A 25,705-nucleotide genomic window follows, 5' to 3' on the forward strand; every position below is an offset into this window, starting at 1 on the left:
TGCTGGTGGCTTGTGGTGGGTTATGCTGCAAAGGTCTGGCAGTATAGATGATCATCCCCAAGTCACTGTTCTTGACCAAAACACATCTAAAAATGTACTTACTGTCCACCAAAACTGCCTGACTTCCCCTAGGTGTGCACAGTCAGTATCTGACACATTCCATCTCTCATTCCTACATGCACTTTTCATACAGCAATAACTCACTCTTGTCTCATTCCCTCCACCTGCCCTATCTCCACTGTGGCTGAGGAGAGGCAGGGGACCATGGAGAGACTATGGGAGCCAGCTTGCATGCTAAGACGCCAAGATTAAATCTAGTGGCTTAATATGCTAGTTTCCCACCATGCAGCACATTCCCACCGAGCTCCCTCCAGCCCATTCCTCTTCTTTGCTACTGGGTTACCTCATGCAAAAGTAGATCTTTAGAGACTACTGGAACATTGGATGAAGAGCCCTAAGGTCTTGCAGGGCTCCAAAGCCACTTAACACAGACAAGGAAAGATCTGGTTTGTGTCGTATTTTGTTCCAAGTAAGCTTACCACATCATCATCTTTGTCATCTCATAAAATGTCAAAAGACCTGCAGTGGTATGAGAGAGTACAGTTATACATTTTGAGGGCACCTAACATTAGTGGCACAAATTTTTGTGCATAATAAATGGCTGACCATGCATGTGTTCCTGCAAACAGAATGCGGAAGGACTGCCATGCAGCTCACCACGAGAGAGGTAACGTTGAAGAGGCGGATAGCGGAGGGGGGTCTTCGTCTAGCAGCAATTCCACAGGCAATTCAAGCCAGAGCAGTAGCTCGCAGCCCACCAGAGATGGAACCCCTCACTTGCAAGCTTCATCCCAAGAGGTCCACCAGCGTGCAGGTATTTGCACAATGTACTTGACTTTGTCTGTAGTCTTCTCCTGGGGGGCCCCATAGGCAGATGCTTTTGGGGCGTGCTCATATCCAGTGGAAACCTAATTGTAGAAAGAGAGCTTTGTCTTTTCTAATGACCAAGCACATGTAGGAGATTGCTTCCTGATATTGTTCCAGGTATTTACTGGAAGGGTATAAGACTAATGTGATTCACCAAAGCTTCCACTGTCAGACTCCTTTATCTGTAACTTTTGGACTAGGAGGTGCCACTAACAATGCCAGAATGAGAAATGCAGATGGGAGGGAGTCTACATGTGCAATGCAAGGAGCCCGTACCACAGTGAACCTGTGCTTATTGTTGGCTGGGAATAGCAGAAGTATACAAAAATCTTAATTATCTTGGAAAGGACCATGACGATTTATTTGAGGAATTGGTCTGGCTGTTCCTCAGTGCATGTGGAGAACAAACAAATAGGAAATAACTTCTTATGTCTATACAACAGTTACCAAGAGAAAATTAAATGTTGCCAGTCATTCTGTCAACTAACAGCTGAGCCCTTCTCATATTAAATTATGGATTCAGAAGTACTTCAGACATATTCACAAGGTAGAACTACTGGCCTTCACATTGGAAATACACGTTAAGTTTGGCAGTGGGTCACTGTGAGACCTATCACTATGAGAAGAGGACTTGTAAAGCCAATTAACTCAACCTTTCAACAAGTTGTGGTATTACTGTATAAATTAAAGCAGAGAACTAGAGGGGTATGGCACTTGTTTGTTTCCCATTAGATCATTTTGACCTGTCATTAAAGATAATGGACAGAACTGGAGAAAATCTTGCCTTGAATATAAATCATGTTGCAAGAATAAAACAACTGCTGCTTTTAATTGAGTCTAGCATTAGAGGAATCCCCATGTGCATACTCATAACTTGACACTGCAGTAATCAGAATGGCAAACTTAATTGTAAAGTAATGATCCTGAGCATGCCATACAATAATGAAAGTTAATTGTGAGTTGTTTAAAAGAACTTATTGGGTGCCCAGCAAACCACAATCAAAAATGAAGGTCACACTTAGTTAAGAAAAGCAACCCGGCTTTGATATAAAGTGAAGAAATGCACAACAAATGCAAGGAAGTGGGAAATGGCAAATGCAAATCAGTATTCAGTCCTGAGAGATCATTGATAAGAGAAAGAGAATGAAACCAGAAGTTTCTGGCTAACACCATTAGGAACAAAAAGATGAAAGTGGGTTTGTGGCTTTTTAAAGAGTACTAGAAGCAAAAAAAATCCTAACAGTGGTTTCAATCCGTCACTATACAAAAAGGCAGAGCTGCCGATATGTAGAAATGAGAAAAGAAATGTCTGGTTTGTATTGGGGGAAATGCAGCTGATCTGTTTCTGTGATCTGATCATGAGGGAGTTCCTTCCATCCTAACAGCTACAAAGAACATGATAAGAGTGGCTACCAAAGCTATATGCTTAATTGAGCAAATCCAAATGACTCTCATTCAAGAAGGTTTTTAAGAAAGCTGGCTAAAAAGCTCTGATTGATCTTCAGTAAGTATCAGGACACTAAGGCAACACCAGAGGACTGGGAAAGAATGGAGTTACGCTATGCCTGTTGTTAAAAAAGCAGAATGAATAGGGTGACCTGGGTAATGCATGTCTGTCAATCTGACTTTGGTTCAGGACACTGTTGGCCTACCATGCACAGTCCTAGTGCCCTAATTTAAGGAGGACATTTTTAGTTTGAAAGGAGTTCAAAGAAGAGCCAAAAAATGATCAAAGATGTGGGAAATAGGTCTTGTAGTGAAAGATTAGGAGCTTTCAAACAATTTATATTCTAAGAGATGCTTTGATCGTGGTCTGCAAGTACTTACCTGGGCAACAAAAGGTGACCAAAGACCGCTGATTCGAGCAGACTTGGATATAACAAAGCTAAACAAATACAGAATTTAAATCAAGAGCACATTTTTAACAGTGAGAGTAAATAAACAGTGAAACAAGTGACTAAGGGTTAAGATAGATTTTCCATGACTGGAGATATTGGATGCATTTCTTAAAAATCACAGTAGTAATTAATAATACCATACAGAAATTAATTCCAGGAAGTTCTGTGGCCCATGCTATATAGCACCACAGATTAGATGATCACATCAATCCCTTCATAATCTATGAATCAAGTCCATTTAATGTTTTCATATTTCATACTTCATTTTGCAGTCTGGTGCCACTGCGTCTGCAAAATGCAATGAAAGCCCTATATGAAAGTGTGACCAAGATCGGGAGCACTGGAAACGTGTGGGCTTCTCTCCCAAAGTGTCCTTATTTCATGATGCAGTTTATAGAACAGCCTTTGTTTCCTAAGTGTTTTCAGGGACAGAGTTATTTATGTGTAGATGTGGGTGGTCTCCTGTCCAATGCTCTAACCACTGCATTTGGGATGAATATAGAATACTTTTGGACAGGGGTCAGCTTGGCAGTTTAAATCACAAACAGATGTTTGGCGACATTAGCCCCTGCGCAAACTTCACACACCACAGCCCCTCTGTTCTTAATTCCAGTCTGTTCTTTTTATTTAAAAAGGGTAACATTAAAATAACCATCAGATGTAGAAACCAAAGCACTTAAACAAGACCCCGGAGTCTGAAGAACCTGAATCCCTGCGGAGGCCTGACGTGCGCACGGCTGCCAGTGCGGCAGCCAGGCCTGACCCCCGTCACCACGCGCGCCCTCCCTACTGATCACGTCTGAAGTGCAGAGGACGCTGGCAATGTGGCGCACAGGAGCCACGTGCATCTGCCCCATTGCTCTCAAGCAGAGATCTTGGGGCTCTTATGACAGAGAACACTGCTGTGCATGCCATCTTAGGAGAGGTATTTTTTTCTTGTTTGGAGCATAAAAGTAGAACTAAAGATACCTTGTAAGTGGGGTGCGAAAAGTGTCCAGTGCTTGCCAAACCAACTAGGTTTTAGCCCGGCTAAAGAGCTCCAGTTTGGTTGTGGCCCAGCTCTGCCATCCGACTCTCTGCCAAGTTACCTAAATTCTCTTTACTTCAGCATCCGAAAAATGGAACTAATGATACCAGCAGGTCTGTGGATGTAAAACTGCACGTTTCAGCTATACAATGTAAATAGTTTGGATATGAAATTCTGCATTACTGGAACCCTCATGAATTCAGCAAACAGTCATGTTTCTAGAAGATAGTGTGATATTTATATTCCTTTATGCCTGCAAAAATTCAGTATCTGGAGGAGTTTCAGTGCTTCCCTTCCGTCCATAATTTGGTTATTGGGAAAAACCAAAGCAAAAAAAATTACCAACAACCTGGAAATGCCTGCCAGAAAAACTTGTTTCTGCATTGATGGCTCTCAATAGATTTTCTGGCATCAACTCTCTGCCCCACTGCTATAGCTAGGAAACCAAAATGCCAGCTTGTGCTAATGTTTGGAGTTTCCTGAAAAGCAAAAAAGCCAAGCAGGCACTCGCGTGACTGGGTATTTGCTGCGTAAGCCTGGGTTAGAGCCTGTCTGCAGAAACAGTCAACTCTTTTGGGGCCTGTGGCGCACACCAGCCCACTGCATGCCATTTGCAGAGTGCCTGGGTGCAGGCAAGTATCTGGTGGGTTCGTTGGGCAATAAGTTGATTTATTTTTCACTCTATGCCTATTTAAATATGCAAGCATAAAAAAACCCAGAAATATTTGTTTGAATGACATAAGGAGTTGATATGTTAAAAATGAGGGTGTGTATGTACAGGAAGATAGAAGTTGTCTAGGCACGTCAGAACAGCTTATCTCATCTACCCTCTGTATCCAACAGTGGCTGCATTGAGACGCTTCTCAGAATGGGGCAAGAGCCTTATGTGGGTCTCATTTAGACCCCCAAGAGACTACCCTAACTAGAGGTGTTCACATCTTTTCAGTATGTGATACACTGTAAATATCACTCTTGGAACTCGGATATAGTTTAATATTAGTCTTAAAAACTGTCTTGTGGCTTGAATGCTGTCATCTTCCACTTGGCTGAATTCTCAAATTCTCTTTCCCCATATGCAGGAATAATTCTTTTTAATGGGCCATTGCTTTAACTCACAGTTTTTTGGTTTTATTTTTGCATTTAATTATACCAAGCCATTTAAGGTAGATATTCAACATCCTCTACTTCACTGTGCTTGTCAAAGGGGAGTGGAGTTAGAGAAACACTGTGCTCAGTCATTCACTGGGCAGGTCAAAATGTACGTAGCAGAACAGGTGTGAGCTTGCGATTGGAGTACTTTCCTTGGGGTGGCTTCTCATTTTCCTTTCTTTTGACTCAGGGCAGAACCACTGGAGCTATTCTGCCGAAAAGCCAGAACACCTTGTAGTGGAGAACACAGAAAGGTTCATAGGTTTAACCATTTGTTATTTCTGTTATTCTTGGGATTCTTATGCTGATAAAACCACTAGTAATATGCCAATAGTAACATGTACAAGTGGGACACTGTCAATACAATGGAGTTCATTAGGATGCCACTTACTTAAATATATTAATCTTTCTTTTAAAGGCAGAAGAAAACCCAGGAGTCAGTCTGTCCAGGCACACACTGCTTTAAACCAAAGGCCCCCTGCGTCAAGTCACTCTGGACCAATTGTAGAAAGCCGCCAGCCTTTCATCCAAACATCTACATCTGCCCACGAAATTGCCCAAAGGCTTTCTAGCAGTCAGCTGTCATTCCACAACTCAGCAACATCTGTGTTTTCCCAGTCCCCTGCTGTTCCTGTTGCTGGCCAGCTGACTGTGCAGGACCGAGCTGCAGCAATGCTCAGGTCCAGTCTGGCCTCTTCCACCAGCTCAACTCTCAGCCTGCTGTTCGGCAAGAGAAGTTTTTCAAGTGCTTTGGTGATTTCTGGGCTCTCAGCTGCCGACGGAGGTAACACCAGTGACACACAGTCATCCAGCAGTATGAATATTGCCATGGGTCCATCTGCTAGAGCAGCAAGTCAAGCAACTCGGGTAAGGCTGAAGCCAAAATTAGCAGTACTAACTGTGAGCTACTGTGCTGCTCTCCTATCAGGTTCTCAGACTGTCCTCACCACCGTATGGTTTCTTCCTTCTCACTGGTCACAAAATAGTCTCTTCCAAAACAATATCAGGATTTTGGTATTTGGTTTGGATTTTGCTGCATGACAATGAAAATGAGACTGTATGTATATGAGTGATGTATTTGTAAGTAATTTACAGGCTGGCTGTTAAGCATGCACCTGAAATTGCAAACTGAGGCAAAGTCCCCTCTTCCTTTCACTCAGACCAGGGACTTGGGTTTCCACTTTCTGCGCCCCAGGTGATGAGTACCATCATAAGCAGACTAAATAGCTCTTTCCTTGCTTGCTTACGCAGGACTTAATTATTTGTACAAAGAGGAAGGGTTCCCACTGAACAGTGCACTTGTTCTGTTCTTCTCTCTGACCAGAAATTCAATCCAGGACCTAAAAACCTTGTTGCTGAAAGGGTTAGTCAAAGGAAGTCTGGAGGAAATATTTCCCAAAGGAAACCTGCATGCCCTGTGATTCAGCATTTTCTAACAGCAAAACAGTATATACACAAAGAACTTCCAGCCCTCTTCCCAGTAGGCTCCCAGCTCTATTCCCATCTTCCCTGGAAAATCCAATGCACATAGCAGTGTTATTGTTTTATTGTCTACTTAAGTATATTTATTTAACTTTGGTTGCCATCAGTTGCTTTCCTGAATTTTGAAACTTTCACCTCAGCACTACAAAGTAGTAACATGAGAAGATGGACTAGAGATAAAGGGCGACTGCAACTAGAGGCTGAGTGACAACATAATTAAGACAGACTTTCGCATTTGGCCTATCAAAATGGAAACCAAATTGGTACCAGGGGAAGATTGTGGATATGGAAAGTCCAAAATGTTTTTCTGCTCCTGTCATTCTGAACTGTGTATAACTTCCCTAATTTTCAAAGAATTCTCCAGACCTCAAGTGAAAAAAGCTCTTTAGCCTGTGTGTATTTTGCTCTCAACCCAAAAATACCATGTATGGTATAGTGCCTGGAGTTTTGCCATGAACTTTAACAGAAGTTGACTGAACATAACTCATCTGGGTCCAGTCCTGCTTTATTACTCTAATGAGCATCAATAATATTTCTACACGTACAGCTGAACATATCAGATGACAGGGCATAATTCCAACTCTCAAGAGTTTATAGCCTAATTTGCCAGAACTCAGCCAGTCTGCAATACTGAGTAGTAATGGTAGGATTCACCTCCTCTACCTTTAAGCCATCTGAAATTTGGGCATGAAGTCTCAGTAGATTGTTGGTGTGGCCTCTGCATTCAGTGGAGAGGACAATCCACTTCATCCTTAGAGCTGTCAGGAAGAAATTGTCCCCTGGGACACTCGTACCTCTCTGCCAACCACTGACAGCCTAGATGATACACTAATTAAATTTAGATGAGGTGAGTCCTGGCCAAAGTGACTGTTCAGAGTCCAGGTGCCTATTTGATTGAAAGTGGTAAGGAGGGAGTGTTTTATTTAAATGTTAACATGGCACAGTTCTGGAAAGCTTTTATACTAATGGATTCCTTGCAGTGGGGTGACACTGTGCATAATATTTCAGACTGATAATTGCACTCCAGTTTTGATGAAAAGGTTTCTTTGTAAGCTGGATTTAAAATTTGGTGTATAAAGCAAGCCCCAGAGCAACTGATTTAACTTCTTAGAAGCTGGCCCCGCTTGGAGCAGCGGTTTGGACTGGATGACCTCCAGAAGTCCTTTTCAATCCAAATTATTTTACAGCTCTCTATGCATGTACATCTGTGGTGCTAAACCTCTAGCTCCTGGTCTGCTTTTCTTTCCAAATTTATGCATTACATGAACTGTGACAAGTACCTCTTCAGAGGTCCCTTGTGAATAATGCATGTTAAGAATCCCATGCAGTTTCAGAGAATGACATTCCTAAATAAATTCTTAACTTTTTTCACCTGTCACTTCAAAGAATAGCTGAAGTGTTACTTAGAAATTTCCTAAACTAGTTGACTTTTTCTTTCTTTTCAGCAACTCACAGAGTCCTGCGAAGCAACGGATGCTACAGAGCCTAGGCCACAGCGAGAGGCGGGTCCAGCCCATGCCATATTCATGAGTCCGAACCTGGAGTGCCGAAGGGCCAGCCAAGAAGATATGGCCCTGGAAGACACCGCTTCTCAGCAAAGCCTGTCTGAGGAGCAGTAAGGAGTAGTCCTAGTGCAAGGGCCATGCACTTGTTAGAATTAAAGACAGGGTTAGGTCAGGGAGCTACACATGGGTTTAGGTTCTTTCAAATGTAACAAGCAACCTCCAAATGTTTATTTTTCTAACTAACTTCTACACAAGAATAATACCGGGCAGATGTTCTTCAGCTAAAGGCCTTGGCATAGGTAGGGTTGGAAGATGTCCTAAAAAACATGCAGTGCCACTTCATCTCAGGTTCTTGTAAATCCTAGAACAATGAATACAACCTGTTTAACGTTCCTTCCCCTGGAATGGTTGGAATCATCACAGAATGTTAGGGATTGGAAGGGACCTCGAAAGATCATCTAGTCCAATCCCCCTGCCGGAGCAGGATGAATGAATGAATACAGTGGGAAATATTAATACAATTCAGTGAAAAGCACACAAGACATCTCTTTCCTGCCGTAACTGAACAGCTGATTGCATGCAAACTAATTGGCATTTGATATATAACGTATAGCAAAAGGCAACTTTAAGCAGAAGCAATGAATACATAAAAGGACAGTACAACATGTACTGTAACATTAGAGCTAAATCTGATTTTTTTTTTTCCAACAGCAAGTCTCTTTTTTATTTTTCTTTAACATGTTATACAGGTGGTAATTCTGAATAGCAACATAGCATCACAGATTGATATACTGCATGCAGCCATATTGAAACATTGTGTGAACCAGCCATGCTACACAGATTAACAAAAGTTAAGTGTGAGACAAGAAAGTATCCAGTGCATGGAAAGCCTTCAAAGCATATGTGCACCTTATTTGCAAAGAAAGCAACTTTGCATAAACAGCTGCTCTTAGATATTATCTCATGCTCCTGTTTGGTTTACAGCAGTGTTTCTCAAATTCCAGGCAACAGCCCCCTTACGAGTCGCAGAAGGGCCCAGGGGAATCCTCCTCAAGGACAGGGAAGTGCAAAGCAGGCTGTAATTCTTGTCTGGAAGTGTTTGTATTAGGAAGGGAACAGCTAAATGCCTTTAATTGCTGGACACAGCTCAGTGTCCATAAACACTTGTAGCCAGTAATTACAGAGACTTCCGATTTCCCTCCCCCAGAGAAACTGAGCTGCTGACAATTTAATAGTTGTGTAAAGACAGAGGAGGCAAAAAGGGAGGCCACGCTTTCACAAAGTTTGAGAAACACTTGATTTACAGGAGTGCACGACTACTTTGGAAGCCAAAAGGCTACAACAACTCTTTCCTTTACTACAGCGCCTAAACACACACCCACGTGTTCTCCTCATTCTTTTTTTTTTTTTTTAATTAAAAAATTTGCAGCTATCAGTGTCTTGCTGTTCCTCTTTACTGTAACTACCATAGATTGCTTCTAATTCTCAACACCACGATGTGCAGCCAGGCTGTCTTGTCCCAATTAACAAGAAAGATTTACCAAGAGATGCTGTAGCTACCTCTCATTACTGTTAGGCGATACACAGTTGCATTCTGAGCTTCCTACCGTGCCACACTTAAGATTATAAGTAGTAGAGCTAAATAACACCAAGTGAAAATAAAATGATCCAACTATGTTTTGTGTGGCAGCAGTTTTTGAGTTTTCTTTTTTATTTTGAATTGTTTTCACTTCCTTTCTGCTTTATGAAATTGAGAAATCTGTTGTTTTCCTTTCACTTCAGATCCTGACGAATTGATTATTTATAAACCTCAGGACAACCTAGGCAAAATTCTGCTCACGTTCACAAGGGCAAAAGCAGAGTATTCATGTACAGCCCCCTGAGACACGTGGTCATCAGTGCAGTTTAGGCCCTCCTAAGGTCTTCTCCAGCATACAGCTATGATGTGGAAGAGGAAACTGAATTCAGCTGCTCCCTTCTGACCCTTTCAGGCAGATCCTGCCTCTCCTCCGACCACCCTGCTCATGAAGTGCTTCATTTATAAAGGAAGGATGGAGGTTATATAGGTAGGTGGAGGGCTTTTACTAACAGCCACCAGCCCCATTTCTGCCTTGGGGGCTTTTGCATGTCAGTCTACTAAGATAAACCATCACTGCTTTGTCTTCCTAAACCCTGCCCTGTGCGGAGGCAGGGCAAAGAAGCGGTTGTGCAAAGCACCAAACACTTGCCCATATTTAGTTAGCCTCACTTAGGCCTCTAGTTTTCACATCTTTAACTTAAGTTTGAATTAATTTCCATCAAAAATAAGTAACTCCAGTAGTCCAAATCAACCTAAATTATTCTATGTATCCAACTCAAGCATACTAAAGCATATTGGGAAACAGCTGCACAAACCTTCCAGCAGCAAGCCGCTCTATCTGCTTAGCACAGACTGAGGCCCAACACCACCACCTTCCCTCAGCACCGCATCTTCTCTAAGAAACTCTACCATCTCCATGGCCTCTGGTACTGCTTCCTGAGATAATGCAGCTGCCTCACAGTTCCTGACAGTTCAAGCCACCAGCCCCTGGACTTTTTCACTAACAGGCTCTTGTTTACATCATACAGTAAAAGCCAGGTGCTACACTCTGAAGGGTGAAACATGGCCCAAAGATCTGGTAAAAAGACTTTTAGCAACATTTTACCAAAGCCAAGGACAGGCTGTTGAACTTCTCACACCCACCAGATACACTGGCAAGCCCCCAGCCTGGCCTTCAGCCCAGCTGTATCCCACCACAGCAAGTAGGAAACAGCAATGGGCGCAAAGTACAAAGTTCATTTCCGTTCATCCCAAAATAGAAATGCTGGAGGTCCTGCTGTTCCCTCCATTTTGAAGTGTCATACAAGCTGCTTCTATGTTAGGAAGTGGAGTTCTCGTTGAAAAAGTCTCACCTCATTCCCACAGACTGAAAATCTCAGCATTCATTGCATTTAAGACAAATGTTAACAAAAAGAACTTACCAGTATGAGTCTTTTTTCCCCTTGACAAGGTAGCCAGTTACTCTCAGTATCTATGAATGACACTCTGAAACTATTTAAGTTCTTAGGAGTCTCTGCAATGTCATTTTCAGCTTTTTTTAAACACTATTTATTAGAATAAAGCAAGAAATGTCATCTGCATTTGGCTCCAATCCACCAACTGACTGCTCTTCTCTTGCTGGGGAGTTTAAGTTAAAGATTAGCTGAATTTTGTACAGCTCATTTTAGAAGATGAGAATTACCAGTGAAATTCTCCAGCAGGTAATAATAATCTTTTCATAAATGTGTATTTTTTAACTACCCAGTTATTGCCATATTTAGATTAGTCCCTCGATTGGGAGCCGGTATGTAATTACAGTGTTACACTAGTGCTTGTACATCCTTAAATCTGCAACACAGACATGCTACTTATAATTAACTTTGCAGTAGGTCCAGTGTTAAAGATTCACCTCTCTCATTCAGCCTTCTCAGAGTTTTACAAGTCAAAAATTGTCTAAAGCACGATAAATAATGCAGGCCCTGTTTATTCCAAGCTGTGCGCAATTTTATGTTGGAATTACAAGCCTCCTTGCCAGAAACATCCTTGATTTTCAGGCTTTGAGAAAGTAATTGGTACCTCATATTCTCCCCTTTTCTGCACCAATTAAAGCCTGCAGGTGCACTGATGTTGTCATCTGGAATCGTGCTGGTACATCAGAGGTTATTTTCACCAAATGTGTGCTATTAGTAAAATCGGCCCATCAGGGGAATTGTGAATGCTCTGTTTGTTGTTACAGGGCTCTCAAGGCCTTCCAAATATTTTACTAGTGCAAGACCAGACAATAAGTTTTTACCTCTAAAGTAAACACAGGGTGTCATAAAAGCTAAGTTCAATTGGAAATATTACTTTCTCACTCACTCGATGTATATTTGAAACAGGCAAATCATTTCTTCAGGACTGTCTCAGATTTAAAGGCCAGACATGACTGTTAAGGCCATCTAGGATCTCCTCCTGAACACAGACCACAAAATTTCTCTTTATTTCTCCTGAAAAGCACTCTAGCTCAGAGACAAGATGGGCTTAAAAAAAGAACAACAAATTAAAGACTCTCACCATTCCTGAGATAGGTAGCAGAAAGCAAGAACCACTGATGTCAGTAGTAAATATATCCTTTGTTTTAAAAGGGATGATACTTCACTTACAGTTCCAGTGAAGGAAAAATCCACCTCCATTTTGGAAGTTTTTCCAGTGACTAACTAAAAGGTCTTCCTTGCACCATAAGACAATGGCTTAAAAGTACTATAAGTGCACTGGTCAAGAGTTCCCCAAACTTGTTATGATGAATTTTTCTTTTTTTCCCCATCTGTTAAATGTTGGGACTACAGTGTGTCAAATATCTCCATTTTATTTAGCTTTAAAGGTCAGTCCTCATTTAAGACTTAACTGCAGTCCCATTAAAACCTTGCTAGACTTTAGGTAATTATTTAATCATTGAAAGAACTATTATTTTGCAGCATATTTTACAACTTAAGAGACAACATTGAAACAGTAGGGCACCCAGCACTTAAGTGCAGAGAGGTTTCTGTTCGAAAATCTATTGCGCACAGCCCTGACAAAGTTTACTTTGGTCCCAAGTCCTTCACCTCTAACAAAGTGTCTTATCCGAGTAAGATGCCTGAAGTAATTGAGGGATTAGCGATACCTCCAGGGCACAGCCTTATTTTGCAAAAAGCAGCCAGGAACTGTGCATTCTAAAAGGAGTGGGACCCTAAGAGGAATTATCTTTTTCCCAAATATGATGAAGATGATACTACCACCCAAATGGATTTGGGCAGAATGGCAGTGTAACAGGGCAGTCAGGGAACAAAACCATGGCATCCTTTAACATGGCATGTACCTCCTACCATCTGTGGAGGGGCAACATTTGTACCAGACCCTCGTTCTGAATATAGGAAAGAGAAAGGACATTCCCCTCATGCTCCCAGCTGTTTCCAGGGCACCTGTAAAAATGCCTGTCCCCATCCAGCCCCCTACAACTTTGTGTGTCAGTTTTACAGAAATAAATAACTAAAATGATATTTGAAAATGCCTTTAAATAGTTTGCTCATCCTTAACAGTTGTTGAATTGAACAGAAAAATGTTAAGAAACAACTGAATTCTTAACAACTTTTTACAGCCAGAGATGACTATATCGTACAATGACCAAGTGTGCACCTGGGAGGGAATCCTGTTTTCACAACATGCAAAACTGGTTAAGTGTTAGCACTTTTCCTGAACACATCTGCACACCTGAAGTAGAATTCTGTAAAATGTTACTTGGGGCTACAGGAAATTTCCTTGAAATTCTAGATAACCCTCCTTATACTGCAACTGGAGAGAGGGGTGTCTGGAAGTAGGGGGAGAGCATCTGCTTATTCCTTTTACCTCATGAATGGTCAGCACCCATGCTGGAACACACCTGGGCACACCTAAGCTGGGTCACCGACAGCAAAGACATTTCTACATAAACGAGGCAGAGCACACATACATTTTGGGCCGGTTCTGTTCTGTTACACCAGGGCTAAGTTCCAGATACTGAATTGCTCTCTAGACAGAACAGGCCACACCACACTCTGAAAGACGAAGATCTTTCTTACACAGATTTTACAGATAATTGCTTTTACATGGCGTAACTAGGATCAGAGTCAGACCACCTAACTTCCAAATACCCAGATTACAACTGGATGTGAACTACGCATCTGTTCAATTTTTTGATGGATCAGCTTGTGAACTGAATAAACAAGAATCCTGCTACCTCATTTCCATATTTTAGAGTATTACCAGCTTTACCTTGCTTACCCTGAAGGCTCCAGTAAAGCCACCAAGGGCTAAAGTAGGAAGGACAGACTCTAAAACATCTGCAAAATGTTGTAATGTTTTGTTAAAATAAAAGCTTTAGTGTTTACAGGCAAGAAAAGGTCTTCATTTTCTGCAGGATTCCACAGCTGCCAAGATGTCTTGCAAAATGCTGTTTCTGTTTTCCTTACTAACCTAGAAAAAAAGAAATTAAAACTGATGTAATTTGATGAATAACTTCTGTATCAGTGTTTACTTCAAAAACAAACAAAGCAGAAATTCAAATGTATTTCTTTCTCAGTGGAGGAATGTTGAGTGTCAAACACCTGCCTTCCGCTACTGAGAACACAATAAGCTAAACCCACAAACCTGCATATGTAATTGAATATTCAGTGATCATTTTGATTTAATTACCCATGGTATTTTGCAGTATTATTCATGGCTTGAATAACTAACAAGAATCACTCGAAGAACCAGCATGTACTTTTGTCATTACTAGAAGTCCTTTTTAACTACCAAATATAATTTTCCTACTAAAAAGTGGAGTTCTTACACCTTCAGTACTTGAAAGGGTTGTATTTATTAGGATGACAGACCTAGTCAAAAACATCTGCAATGAAAAAAATTAAAACAGGCTTAGCAGCGCAACTCTGTATTCTGAGAAACCTTAGCACTGCAGGATAGAAACACCTTGAAAAAGAAGTAAAGACTACCTGACAAAGCGGGGGGGCTTTTGTAGCACACTGAGGTATGTATTTGGTTGACCAGTTCATGGAAATGTTGGGCTTTAAGACCAGTACATGCAAAAATCCATACAGTTCAGTGTCCTGTCTTTTGCTGGGCCCATCTGCATTGCAGCACGTGCAGATTACTGCAAACTGCCAAGCAAATGCTAGCACTTGCTAGTCAGCTCAGCTCCCAGGAGCAGCAACGGTACAGCACGGAGCTAACGGGGCGGGGATGGTGTGTACATTACCCCTTCGTGATAGACCAGGGCCTGATACAGAGCCCAGTGTCCCACAGTGCCATGCATTACTAACTCAACCAAAACATGGGGAGATGGCTGGCGTGGTGAAAGGGTTAACAAGCAATTGTGAAGTGTCAGCAAAAGCCTCACTTTAAAACGCCTAAGAAATTTTCCCCACTGTTCAGATCCCTGCAGAGAGGGCAGGAAGGAATCGGACAAAGACAGATGAGCCAAAAAAAAAGTAAAGGCGTTCATATTTTTAACAAAGTTTGAGAAATGCTGTTTGACAAGGAAGGAGAGACACCACACTATGCATGGCATAGAATGCTCTACCAGCAAGGTTTCACTGCATTCCCTGCAGCTGCATTTAAGATCTGAGCACAAGGGTTTGTATCCCTTCTGGTACTACAGTCAACACTGAACAGGAGAAACTACTACTACTACTACTATTATTACTATTATTATAACTATTATTATTATTATTAAATAGGTGACAGTCCTACCTGAAGGATTTGGCCCTAGTAACGTACTGCTATTTACAGTCACAGACATCCTATCGAAATGCTGTAAGCCAACACTGTAAAACCTAGAGATGGTGGCCTCACCTACACCACTTGAATTACAGAAGGCAGATCAACAGGGGATTGATGAAGAAGTGACATTTAAAAAAAACAAAAAAGGGGGAATGAAAGGGAAGATCTGCCTGAAAATGTTGCTGTTTTTATTGAGTATCATTCCAAGCCTATTACAAAATAAACAAACAGAAAACTCCACAATAACAAAGAGAGCAAGACAACAAAGAATGGAATTGCTCTTCAATAAGGCTATTGAGAGACCCCAAGGTAAACAAGGCACAGAGCATAGATCAGCCAAACTCTAAATCTCACAGCAAGTGTCCTGATATCCTGACTTTCAAAGGACCTTCTGAACATTTAACAGCTCTTCTCACTGTCTCACAGCCAACAAAAACAATGCTACGTTTTATCTATCCCTTTCCCATACCTACATGCCAGAAGTCCAGTGAGAGCAGCAGAGAGAAAGTGCCAAGTGCTGGGAAATTTTCACAACTGTTTTACAAAGGCTGCTTGATAGATATAAGTCTCCTCTTAAGATCTGGAGACATTCTGTGCAGGCAGCTTTCCCAGAGAGAACAAATCTCCCAGTATCTGTACTGAACGTACAAACAGATGGGTAGATTTTTAGACAGGGAGCTGAAAAGAACTGTAATGCTGCTTATACTAAGCATTTAGGTAACTTGGAGGAAACCACCACCTAGACTCCAAGTAGGCAACAGCAGCGGACAAAAGCTTTCTTCCCCTGTTAAAGTACTGTTAAGGAAACCCCTCTTGTACAGCCTGTCCAAACAGAACCTTTTGTTCTTCTGATCCATTAAACTATTTCTTTTCTTTCTTAAAAGACATATGCAACCAAACTTCACTAATGGGTTTCAGAGAAGCAAAATTAATAGATGGGAAAATGGGAGAACATGACTATGTGCCAGCTGCTAAGGATAATCTGATCCTATTTATGACACTGTCTGTAAAACTACACAGACACGGGCAGTGCAAAAAGAGCCTCTTTAGTTCTCAGCAAAATGGAATTGGGCAACAATGGAAAGAAATGTGTTAAATATCAGAGCTCCTATCGTTAAGTGCTCTAAACATAATAAATTAAACATTTGGGACCAAATCCTCAACTGCTTTTAGGGCATCTGGGCCCATTTACACCAACTGCATATTCTTTCAAGACAGAAGGGACTGTAAAACCCCAAACAGCTGTCTCTATCCACTTAGTGTCAAACATCAGAACTGTCTTTGTGACACTAAAAGAGAAGGATGAGAAAACTCTGCTCAGTTACTTGAAAGCAGCCTAACTCCATAATAAGTGACAAAGCAGGCAGAACTTTTTTGGAAGGTCGCCACCTACTTCTGCACACTTCCAGGCACCATAAAAGTTAGTAAGAAATTAGTGACCATGAGCTATTTGGACACTCCAGGTTCTCGCCATGCCACAGCTCTTTAAGAACATAGCTGGTGATCCAGTATTTACTTCAGCCAGTAACACCTCTGACTCCCCACGGGCAAGTTCTGTTCCTGCTCATGCACACATTTTAACTAGCTGGGAAAAAGCATGTAGTGTGTCACTGGAGCAAGCGAGACAGATGCTGTCCTGCACAAGACTTTAGCATAGCAGGTCTCTGCCACCTGGGAACTACTGCAGTCTGTCACACATTTCATACCCATGCTTTTGGCTAACGCATTCACCAGAGAACTCTATTTAAACAAAGAAACCTCCTAATCTCAGCAGCCTAAACAGGATGGCACCTTTTTTTAAAGTTTTTTTTAGCTACAGAAAGCATTGCTCCATTGAAATTTACAGGAAGACTTTAGGGGGTAGTTAGTACTTAAGAGAAAGATATATCGGCAGACTGATATAGCTAACAACCCGAGGCTCAGTGGCACATGCCCTCAGAACACCGCCTGATAAAAAAAGACAGCGGAAGCGTCAAAAGCTTCCTTGAAAAGCCAAGTGCTGTTTTCTAACACTCCGTTTCCTCCTCTGAGAGGAAACACACAGTATTGCCTTGCCATGACTGCACCCTAAGCACCAAATGACTGCTACTTTCAGTGAGGCATTCTCCGTTCCCTCTCCCTCAGTTCTACCACTGTAAAGCAAGTCACATAAAATTCACGTTCACGTGCATCCCTGTTCAGTAGCCTGACAACTAACACACATCAGCTCATCAATGGCGTTTTATCTCTGAAAGGAAGGGTAGGCGTGGAATGCTTATGTGAGGAAAGGAATCTTCTCTCCTCTTTGCTCCTAGGATTGCTTTAGCACTTAATTAAACAGGCATTTAATTTAAAAAACAGAAATTGGAGATGATCATGGGACCACTAACTAAAAGAAAGCTGAGGAACTTTTCTGAGCACTACAGTTTTGTTAATCTCACTTTGAAGAGGAAAAAAGAAGATGGAGGCTTTGCTTTCTCTGCAGTAATTAAGATCATTCAGTATAAAGCTGTTGAGATAGCGGTTTTTCTTTCCTCATTTACTTGAATGAAGCATTCTCACTGCGACCTGCATCTGATAAAGAACAGGCTGCAACAGTATACCGCTCTACAGCACATTACCCCTGTTAGTAAGCCAGGATGTGTAAGTCCCACTTACTTGAACTTATAATTTATAGAGATGCACAGTTCAGTTTTGGATACAAATAGTACACACTGAGCAGAAAAATAAATCAAAGGAGCGGGGGCTGCATGTAGGTTTTTTAGTGAAGCATCCTGGACACTTAACAAATGTTAAGGAAGCCTCACGCATGTATTATTGTGAACAGGCTGTTTTGTTGTGGTAAGTTTTTGAGAACCTCCCTGTAACTGATCAGAAATGCACTTTGTGGCCCTAATATTCTGAAAACTATGCCTATAAAAATAACAATGAATTCCAATATTGGTTCACTGACTCCAGAGAAAGCACAGTCCATTTACAAGTGTCCTTCTTCTAGAAATCATTTCTGCAAACTCCACTGCTGCTTTTTTTTTCCTTGAATATGATTACTGGTAATATTTCTGCAAGCCAGTCTGAAAAAAAGATTTAAAATCTGACTGTACTTTAAAAGATTTAACTCTTAGGAATAATGAATACTTATATGGCAATAATACTACAGCAAGAAAACCTTTTAAAACAACTATATCATTACTTCTACAGCCCCTCACAAGCAAAGCCAGCTGTGTGAGACTGCTACAGTACGTGCCAAATGTGTTTTTTTTTTTAATAAGGTGAACACCTGCCCATTAAGAATGAAATGGAAACTAAAAAACTTATTTCATACAAGCTACCCACACCTATCCATTGGTAGTTACAATTAGCTTTTAAACAGAGCCAAATACAAACCAGCAACCTAGAACAGAAGGCTCTTTAAGGATATTAAATATTACTCACACTGAACACTTTAACATCTTTCCTACTTCTTATTTCTTCAACAAGATCCAGTGGCTTTCCCTTAGGTATTGGAATAGTTCCAAGCACCACGGTCCCTGAGCCAGTCAGCGTTTGACGAACAGCTTGAATAAAAGCCTGGCTGAAGAGTTCCATTTTACCAATCTCATCTATGACACAAATTTTTTTCTCTGCATCACTGCCATGGTTTACCTGTGGAAAAGTGCATCAAGAGACTGTAAACAACACAGAACTTAAAACACACAACAGAAATAATTTCTATGCTAATAAAATAAATACCTCCAAAAGAAATCAATTCGATTATTATACTGGGGAAAGTGGAAGAGTCAAAGCTGCTGCTGGTAACTGACAGGCTTACAAATCTATCATTTCTATTTCAGCACAGATTTTTGGAAAGATGAAAATATATGTACAGCATAAATACCAACTACAATAGGAAATATCCATAATACCAGTTTTCCTTCAAAGCAGAATTCTCACAATGGTCCCATATGAGCTCTTTGACAAACAAGAACTGCACTTTGCCTACAAGCAGTTCTCAATCAATCTTAGGGACACCAGTTTTTCAAAACTTCACCCTTCCCATCAAATTATGCATTTAGAATAGATCAATATCCACACAACACAAGTATTTAAAAAAAGACGTGCATTAAATCTAGATTTGGAAGTTTCTCCTCTTATGGCTGGGTCAAAGGAGGGTCAAAACGAACATTTCTCTCTGAACAACCACCTCTCTTCAAAGCTGTCTGGATAACAACCAAGCCATTTCCAAGCCTCTCTCACATCATCTTCCAGTTCTTTGTTGAGATGTAGCTTATTCTATAGCCCTAGCCATCCCCCTGGATCATAGGATAGGCACCATACTAATGATTAACCACATCTGTGGTTTGTTTGCCTTTTTCATGAAGCGAATACTGTGCCAAACAGTACCACGCTGCAGAAGGGTGTGAGCAGCAGGGAAGTCTAGGAGAGAACATGGGTGATGATTGCCGCTGAGAGAAAGGCAACTAGGAAAGCAGAGGAACTATTCAACAGAAAAGGAAGTGCTCTGCCTACCCTCTCTTGGTAAAAGTAACTGAGAACTGTACTCCGTTATTTATAGAAGTGAAAAGGAAATCAACTCAAGTCAAAACGTCACTGCAGAAGCCATATTATACAGAACCTAAAAAAAGGAAAAAAAAAATCGAAATGTTTTCCCTTGTGAAGGCAAAGTATTTGCTTCTGGGAAAGTGGAAGAACTCTATAACATGCATCCTAAGATCTTTTCAAGCTAAGTCCCCGGCGAGTAGCTGTTTTATCTAAAATCCTTTCATAGATCAGTGAGCTAAAAAGCCAATACCAGTCACTAGGTCACACATTGAGAAACAGAGAATTTTGCTTTGGAAAAAATCCTCAGTCCTGCCTGGTAAAGTTTCCAGAACCAGACAGATCATCCATTGTAGGATCTATCCCTGTTCTCACTGGAGTGAATGAGATCCAAGCCTTAAGAGCTGAAGCTGTCCTCAAAACTACATGGGCACATGCCCACTCCGTGCTGCTCTCTGATCAAACCAGACCACAACTATGACTCTCCTGCCCTCATTCTTCATTTGCCTCTTCTTGTTTCAGTTCCATGACCTTCCTCACTGTCCTCCTCTCCCATTTTGTGCCACCTACATGCATGACCACATGCCCACAAAACTGATTAACAGCGCTTTCAGTGAGAACAGGGTCATGCACTGTCCGACCCTGCTGGCCCCTTTTCTTCTCTTCACTCTCTTGTACTTGCAGAAAGTTATACAACAACCAGAAAAATTCAACACTGCCAATACCTTTCTAGCAAGATCTCTCCTGGACTTCACATTAATGCAGCAGTAAAAGGATTCTGAGTAAAGTGCTGGCTTAATGATGTCTTTTTTATTAAGTTATCCTTCTATTTACTAACATAGTAACTCAAATTACAGTGAAATTAAACATAAAAATCATGCCATTTTATTCGTATTTCCTTTCTCCCTTGCCCTCAATATCTTTGCTTCCCTGCTCTCAGACTTTAATGTTCCTTGACAAAAACAAGAATTAAATCCTCAGTCTCATTTTGCTCCTTGCACCTCTTTGTTTTTTTTGTTCTTTCGAAGTTCATTAAGACCCTCCTTCTTCCTCTGCCCCTTGAGCTTTGGCAGTGTAGAAAAAAAATCACAATAGGATGTTTTTAGTAGCACAGTTCAGCAGATGCTGCACACTGTTTGTGGTATGTTATTGCCAAAATCAGATCTGTTCTTGTTTAATTTTAGAGAGGGGAAAGGTTGGACTGAGAGAGAGAGGAAGAAGAAGGAAAAAGGCAGTAACAAAATGTTAGGATAGGAAAAAGACTGTATGGGAAGTCTTGTCACAGTTAGTGCACTCCTTGCGCAGCACACTAAATCCCAAATTATCAAGCTGCTATTATCAGTTAAAACCTACCAGTCTGCAGGTACTTACACAGTGGTAATCAAAAACAACCACTGGATTCAAGAAATGCTTCTACTGGAAGAAGATGGGAATCAGAGTAAGAGGGGAAAAAAAGGCTGTAAAGAAGAAGAGCAGCAGCAGAAGTCTTTTTCTTGGACCCACTGACTCCACCCAGTTCTGCATGGTAAGCCACTCGTATGTTTTGTTTGCTTGCCAATATGCAAGACAGTGGCACAGAAAGAAACTTCCTATTGGTTATCTCTCAGGCCGAGGTCCTGCTCACAGGACGATGTCAGATCATGAATGAGAGGGGACTGCGATCTCTCCAACACCACAATAAGCACAAGAGAACAAGCCAGATTTGCCCCTCCGGCTTCCTCGTCCGGAAGTCAATCAATCAGAATCAGCAATACCCAAGAAACAGGCCATTTATTAATATAAAAAACTAGTGCTGTAGAAGGACCTTCCAATAACACTCATTATCATAAAGCATCCATTTTTCAGCAGCTTTCATAGAATACTCACATTTCTCAGCATAGGTAGAACCAGCTGCTCAAATGAAACAAGGTCTACAACATACTGTCCGACCCGATATTCACGTCTTGAAGTAGAAGAATCAGAACTGAATTTGAAAGAGAGAGACACAATTCCTTCTAAGTAACGAGTTTAGTGAGAATACACTGCAGTAATTTCAAATGGATTTATGAGAAGTTATCCGATAAGTCAAATCTCTTTAATTCTTCTAAGAAAAGGAAATAAACTCTGTAAACCATCCTTTGTCATACTGCCGATAGCATACTTTCAGATAATAAATATACCATAATCTACCTTCACAACTATGTAAGCTCAATTTTGAACACTGTATGGAAGAAAAATAGGATCTAAAAGCCAGCAAGTATACTTATACTGAAATCAACATACATGCCTGCAGTTCAAATCTTTGCATTTGGTAATGTGACACTACAGACAGCATCACAGCAGTAGCCCAAATCTTAGTATGGGCTGCGAAACCCTTAAAAAATTATGGAAAAATACTCTGTTTGCATGTGCTGCATCACATCCTAGGTGAACCTTCTTTATTAGCAGTATGCAAACTATTTAGTCAGATCAGCTATGTCTGAATGAGGGGCTAACGTCACACCGGGACCTAGACTAAGTTTTGCACAAAGCGTGAAAAGCTAAGTCTAGTGAATCAGGAGAGACTGGGAGGGCACTTCAGAAGCCCTCCCTCTTGGTGGGGCTCTGAAACCCTCTTTTTCTTAAAATTCCTATGTGGGTTTCCTGGGCCAGTCAGTGGCTCTTTAAAACAATGTTATATGCAATTTCCCCTTTATTTTCCACTTCTGTCTCCATAAATTACCTGATGGAAACAAAAAATCTTCCTCCCTGCCTACAATAAGATACTTAAGAGTATCCCAAAGAGACCTGGCCTCACGCTAAAGGGCTCAGCACTGCTTCCTCTCTGTCTGGTGTAAAACACCCTTCCCTAGCACATTTTCAGTATTTCACTAAGCAATAGAGACACTGTCTACATCCACAATACAGGTACCAGCCAGGACATGAGAACTGAACAAAGAACCTGACCGTGAAAGCCATTTTTTTGCTGGAAATCACCTTCTGGAGGAGCATTTAACATGCTGACAGACTGGAGCAGAAGCATAAAATAAGTCACTTACAGTTATTAAAACCTCTGTACCTGACTCTAGATAAAGGTCCTCGTTTTCCAGACAAAGTGACAACATCAAATCCTGTTCTCCTGCCACCTTCTCTAACTTCCTCTGTGTAAAATCCATCAGTGGGAATGCCTGAGGATTTTAGAGCCTGAGTGACTTTCTGAATCAAAGTAGTCTTTCCAACCCCTACAAATAAAGAGGAAACAAAAAGCACATAGGATTAATCTTCTTCACTAAAAGCTCATTTTTAAACACCACAGTAATGATTCAGTACAGCAGGAACATTGATTACTTTTTAGGTTTGCAAATTTTTTTTTTAATGGTAGGAAAGGAAAGAACAGAAACACCTTTTAAAGTTCATCTTGTACTGACATTGTAATGTTTTATTCGCCTTTAAGAAGTATGTCTACAATGAAGTCACAATAGAATGAGAAAAATGTCCCACGCTACCACTAAACTTGTTAGCTTAGATAGTGTGTGGGCACACCACAAAGCTTGCCCCAAGGCAGGTAAATACACAAGTGCCATACTGTTACACAACTGATACCCCAGCTAGCTGGAAGACCGACTGACGAATCTCCCTTTCTACCACTGCCGTTCACTGCTTTTTAAGAACAGAGCAGAGTTCATCCCCCTGTTAGATCATAAGGTCAAAACTGACTGCTATTACCAGGAGCCAAACTGGCACAAAGGACACACTACTTCTATGGATGTCCTTGAAATCGGAAGCACTCAGTGCCCCTGAGATATCAGGTCTTACACGGCAAAAAGTATTTCCAACAACAGAAACATGCTTCTTATGGTAACTGAAGCAAGAGAGGTTTTGACCAGATATAGGGAAAAGAAAAGCTTTTTTATCATAAGGACAATCAAGCCCTGGAACAGGTTGCCCAGAGAGGCTGTACAGTCTTCACATCCTTTGAGGTTTTCAAGACCTGACTGGATAAAGCCTTGAGCAACCTGGTCTGGCCTCACAGCTGACCCTCCTTTATACCTCCTGAAGTCCCTTCTCACATGAATTATGCTGTGGTCCTATAATCCATTTTCTTAGCCTAAGACAGATCCTTAAAACTCTCACCACCTGATGCCTCCTAGCACTGTTTGTTGTACTTTCTACAATGTGAACGTTGGCCATGTTCCAGACATCCTCTCAGTTCCCATAGAGGAGCTATTTCTTCTCCTTTGCCATTGTACAAGTACATCCCTTGACAATCTCCTTTTAAAGTCAACTTTAGTGCCTCTCACAAAATTTAGTGTTACCACTTCATTTTGAATCAGTTGTCAAAAAATCAGAAGATAGAAAATATCCTGCAGAAAAAAACCTTTAAAATCCTAGAGACAAGGAATATAGACCAAATGTGAGGTGCCTAAAGATGCCAACAGAAATAATTTCAACATGCACATATCAAATTCCTCCCTTAGACTTTAAGCACATTTAGGAAGTACTTTCTTAACAGTCAATATCAATGACAAAACATTCTGTGGCTTCAAGGTCACCTAGTCAAACTATTAAGCAAGCTTTTCAAAACTGAAGCCAAAGGGATTCCTGGCATTTGAACAACAATAAAATGACAAATGTGGCACCACCAATATCTACCATCTTTCCAGGGCCTTGTCTCCATAAGCGAATTTATACTAACTTGGCTAAGTAGATTTGCTCTCTCTAATTCAGTTACCTTCATTCAGTAAACTGCCAAAGAAAGCTAAACCGATTCAAACTAAGTTTAAGAAAGCTTAAAAGTTATACATTTAGCTAATCAAAACGGTACACTCAATTTCAGTTAAAGGAGCACAGACAAGGCCTCAGCAGGCCTAACTGCTGCCTCTCCCAGAGGGCTGCCTTTATTCAGTGGATGGAAAGACAGGATGAAATGGGTGGAAGGTACTGCTATCTCAGCCTAGCAGTAGCATTTTAAATTAATTCCAGACAAGACAGGTATCTGCAAAAGGTTCACAAAAAGGAGAATTAGGCCCACTGCTTTACTTCCAGAGCACAAAAGAAAGCTTTGCAATCATAACAACTGGTTTATTTCTTCATCAACCTTATAGTTCGATCTTCATACTCTACACCACTCTACCTCCACAATAACCAGATTCCCCTACCATGATAAGCTACTCCACTGCTTCAATCAAGGCCTGCCCATCTGAGATACCAATTACTACCTATAAATGAACATTACTTAGGTTGGAAGTGCTAAATCATGACCATTAAGTTACAGAAAAGATGAACGCTCAGAAATTATTAACGGCTGCAGTTTAATTGAAGTAGGATTAGTTGTCCAGAAGGTTTTTTTCCCCCCCAACATTGAACTGCAGGGCAGGAGCCAGGGACAAAGCAGTAGCGTCTGGAAACGTACATGATCTGGGATTGGACAGAGAGCTAAAATGGACTTTCATTAGGAACAAATTAATGAATGCAGTAGCTCTGACCTCAACAGGCGACACCCGGGGGAGCAGCCCCAGGCCTGCACGGCAGCACCCGGTGTTACCTTACAGGCAGCTACCGGGCCCGGCTGCGGCAGGAGGCGCTCCCGGGGCTCCGTGACACCCGGGGCCGGCGCTGGGGCCCGCCAGCAGGTGCCTTCCCCTGGCTGTCAGTGCTTCACGGCCCTGCCGGCACGGCACCGCACCGCACAGCGCGGCGCGGCTGGCCAGGCCAGGCCAGGCCCCAGGGCGGTCCCAGTGGCCGCGCCACCTCCCCGTGCCCCATGCCCCGCTCCCCGGTCTCCTCCTGTCCCCGTTACCTGGGGGTCCCGTGAGAAAAACGTGCTTGGACATGGCGGGGGGCCGCAGACCGCACTCCACCCTCTCCCCTACCCGGCGCGGCCCGGTTGGCGGGACCGCCGCGCTGGACC

The 25,705-nt window shown here is 41.7% G+C and overlaps 2 protein-coding genes across 4 annotated transcripts in view; one reads left to right on the top strand and one right to left on the bottom strand.

Moving 5' to 3' along the window:
* The window catches only part of PCNX2 (pecanex 2), a 175,552-nt gene extending 167,450 nt beyond the window's left edge, over positions 1-8,102 (top strand). Inside the window, exons 32-34 of the mRNA XM_068424968.1 lie at positions 690-874; positions 5,420-5,868; positions 7,929-8,102. Of these exons, the coding sequence (XP_068281069.1) occupies positions 690-874; positions 5,420-5,868; positions 7,929-8,102 (808 nt within the window). The remainder of the gene's footprint in view (positions 1-689; positions 875-5,419; positions 5,869-7,928) is intronic.
* Positions 539-25,705, bottom strand: NTPCR (nucleoside-triphosphatase, cancer-related). 3 transcript variants are annotated; one of them, XM_068424989.1, is made up of 6 exons: positions 25,595-25,705; positions 22,874-23,036; positions 21,703-21,799; positions 18,733-18,942; positions 13,932-14,016; positions 539-968 (listed from the first exon to the last, which is right to left on the bottom strand). In XM_068424989.1, exons 1-5 carry the CDS (start codon positions 25,626-25,628, stop codon positions 13,948-13,950), a joined length of 573 nt encoding a protein of 190 aa, XP_068281090.1. In that variant the 5' UTR covers positions 25,629-25,705; the 3' UTR covers positions 539-968; positions 13,932-13,947. The 3 variants fall into 3 exon arrangements, with proteins under 3 accessions (XP_068281090.1, XP_068281100.1, XP_068281081.1); XM_068424999.1 differs by lacking the exon at positions 539-968 and having other exon boundaries at positions 13,881-14,011; XM_068424980.1 differs by lacking the exon at positions 539-968 and having other exon boundaries at positions 13,881-14,016.

Source organism: Nyctibius grandis, chromosome 1 (assembly GCF_013368605.1).
Source record: "Nyctibius grandis isolate bNycGra1 chromosome 1, bNycGra1.pri, whole genome shotgun sequence".
Taxonomy (NCBI): Eukaryota; Metazoa; Chordata; class Aves; order Nyctibiiformes; family Nyctibiidae; genus Nyctibius; species Nyctibius grandis.

Excerpts from the sequence above, each read along its gene's own strand:
- NTPCR (XM_068424989.1), bottom strand. The coding sequence starts at position 25,628 with ATGTCCAAGCACGTTTTTCTCACGGGACCCCCAG. Across the intron at positions 18,943-21,702 it reads TTCTACCTATGCTGAGAAAT|GTAAACCATGGCAGTGATGC; the intron begins GTGAGTATTCTA and ends ACTTTTCCACAG. Across the intron at positions 14,017-18,732 it reads AAGATGTTAAAGTGTTCAGT|GTTAGTAAGGAAAACAGAAA; the intron begins GTGAGTAATATT and ends CTTTTTTTCTAG.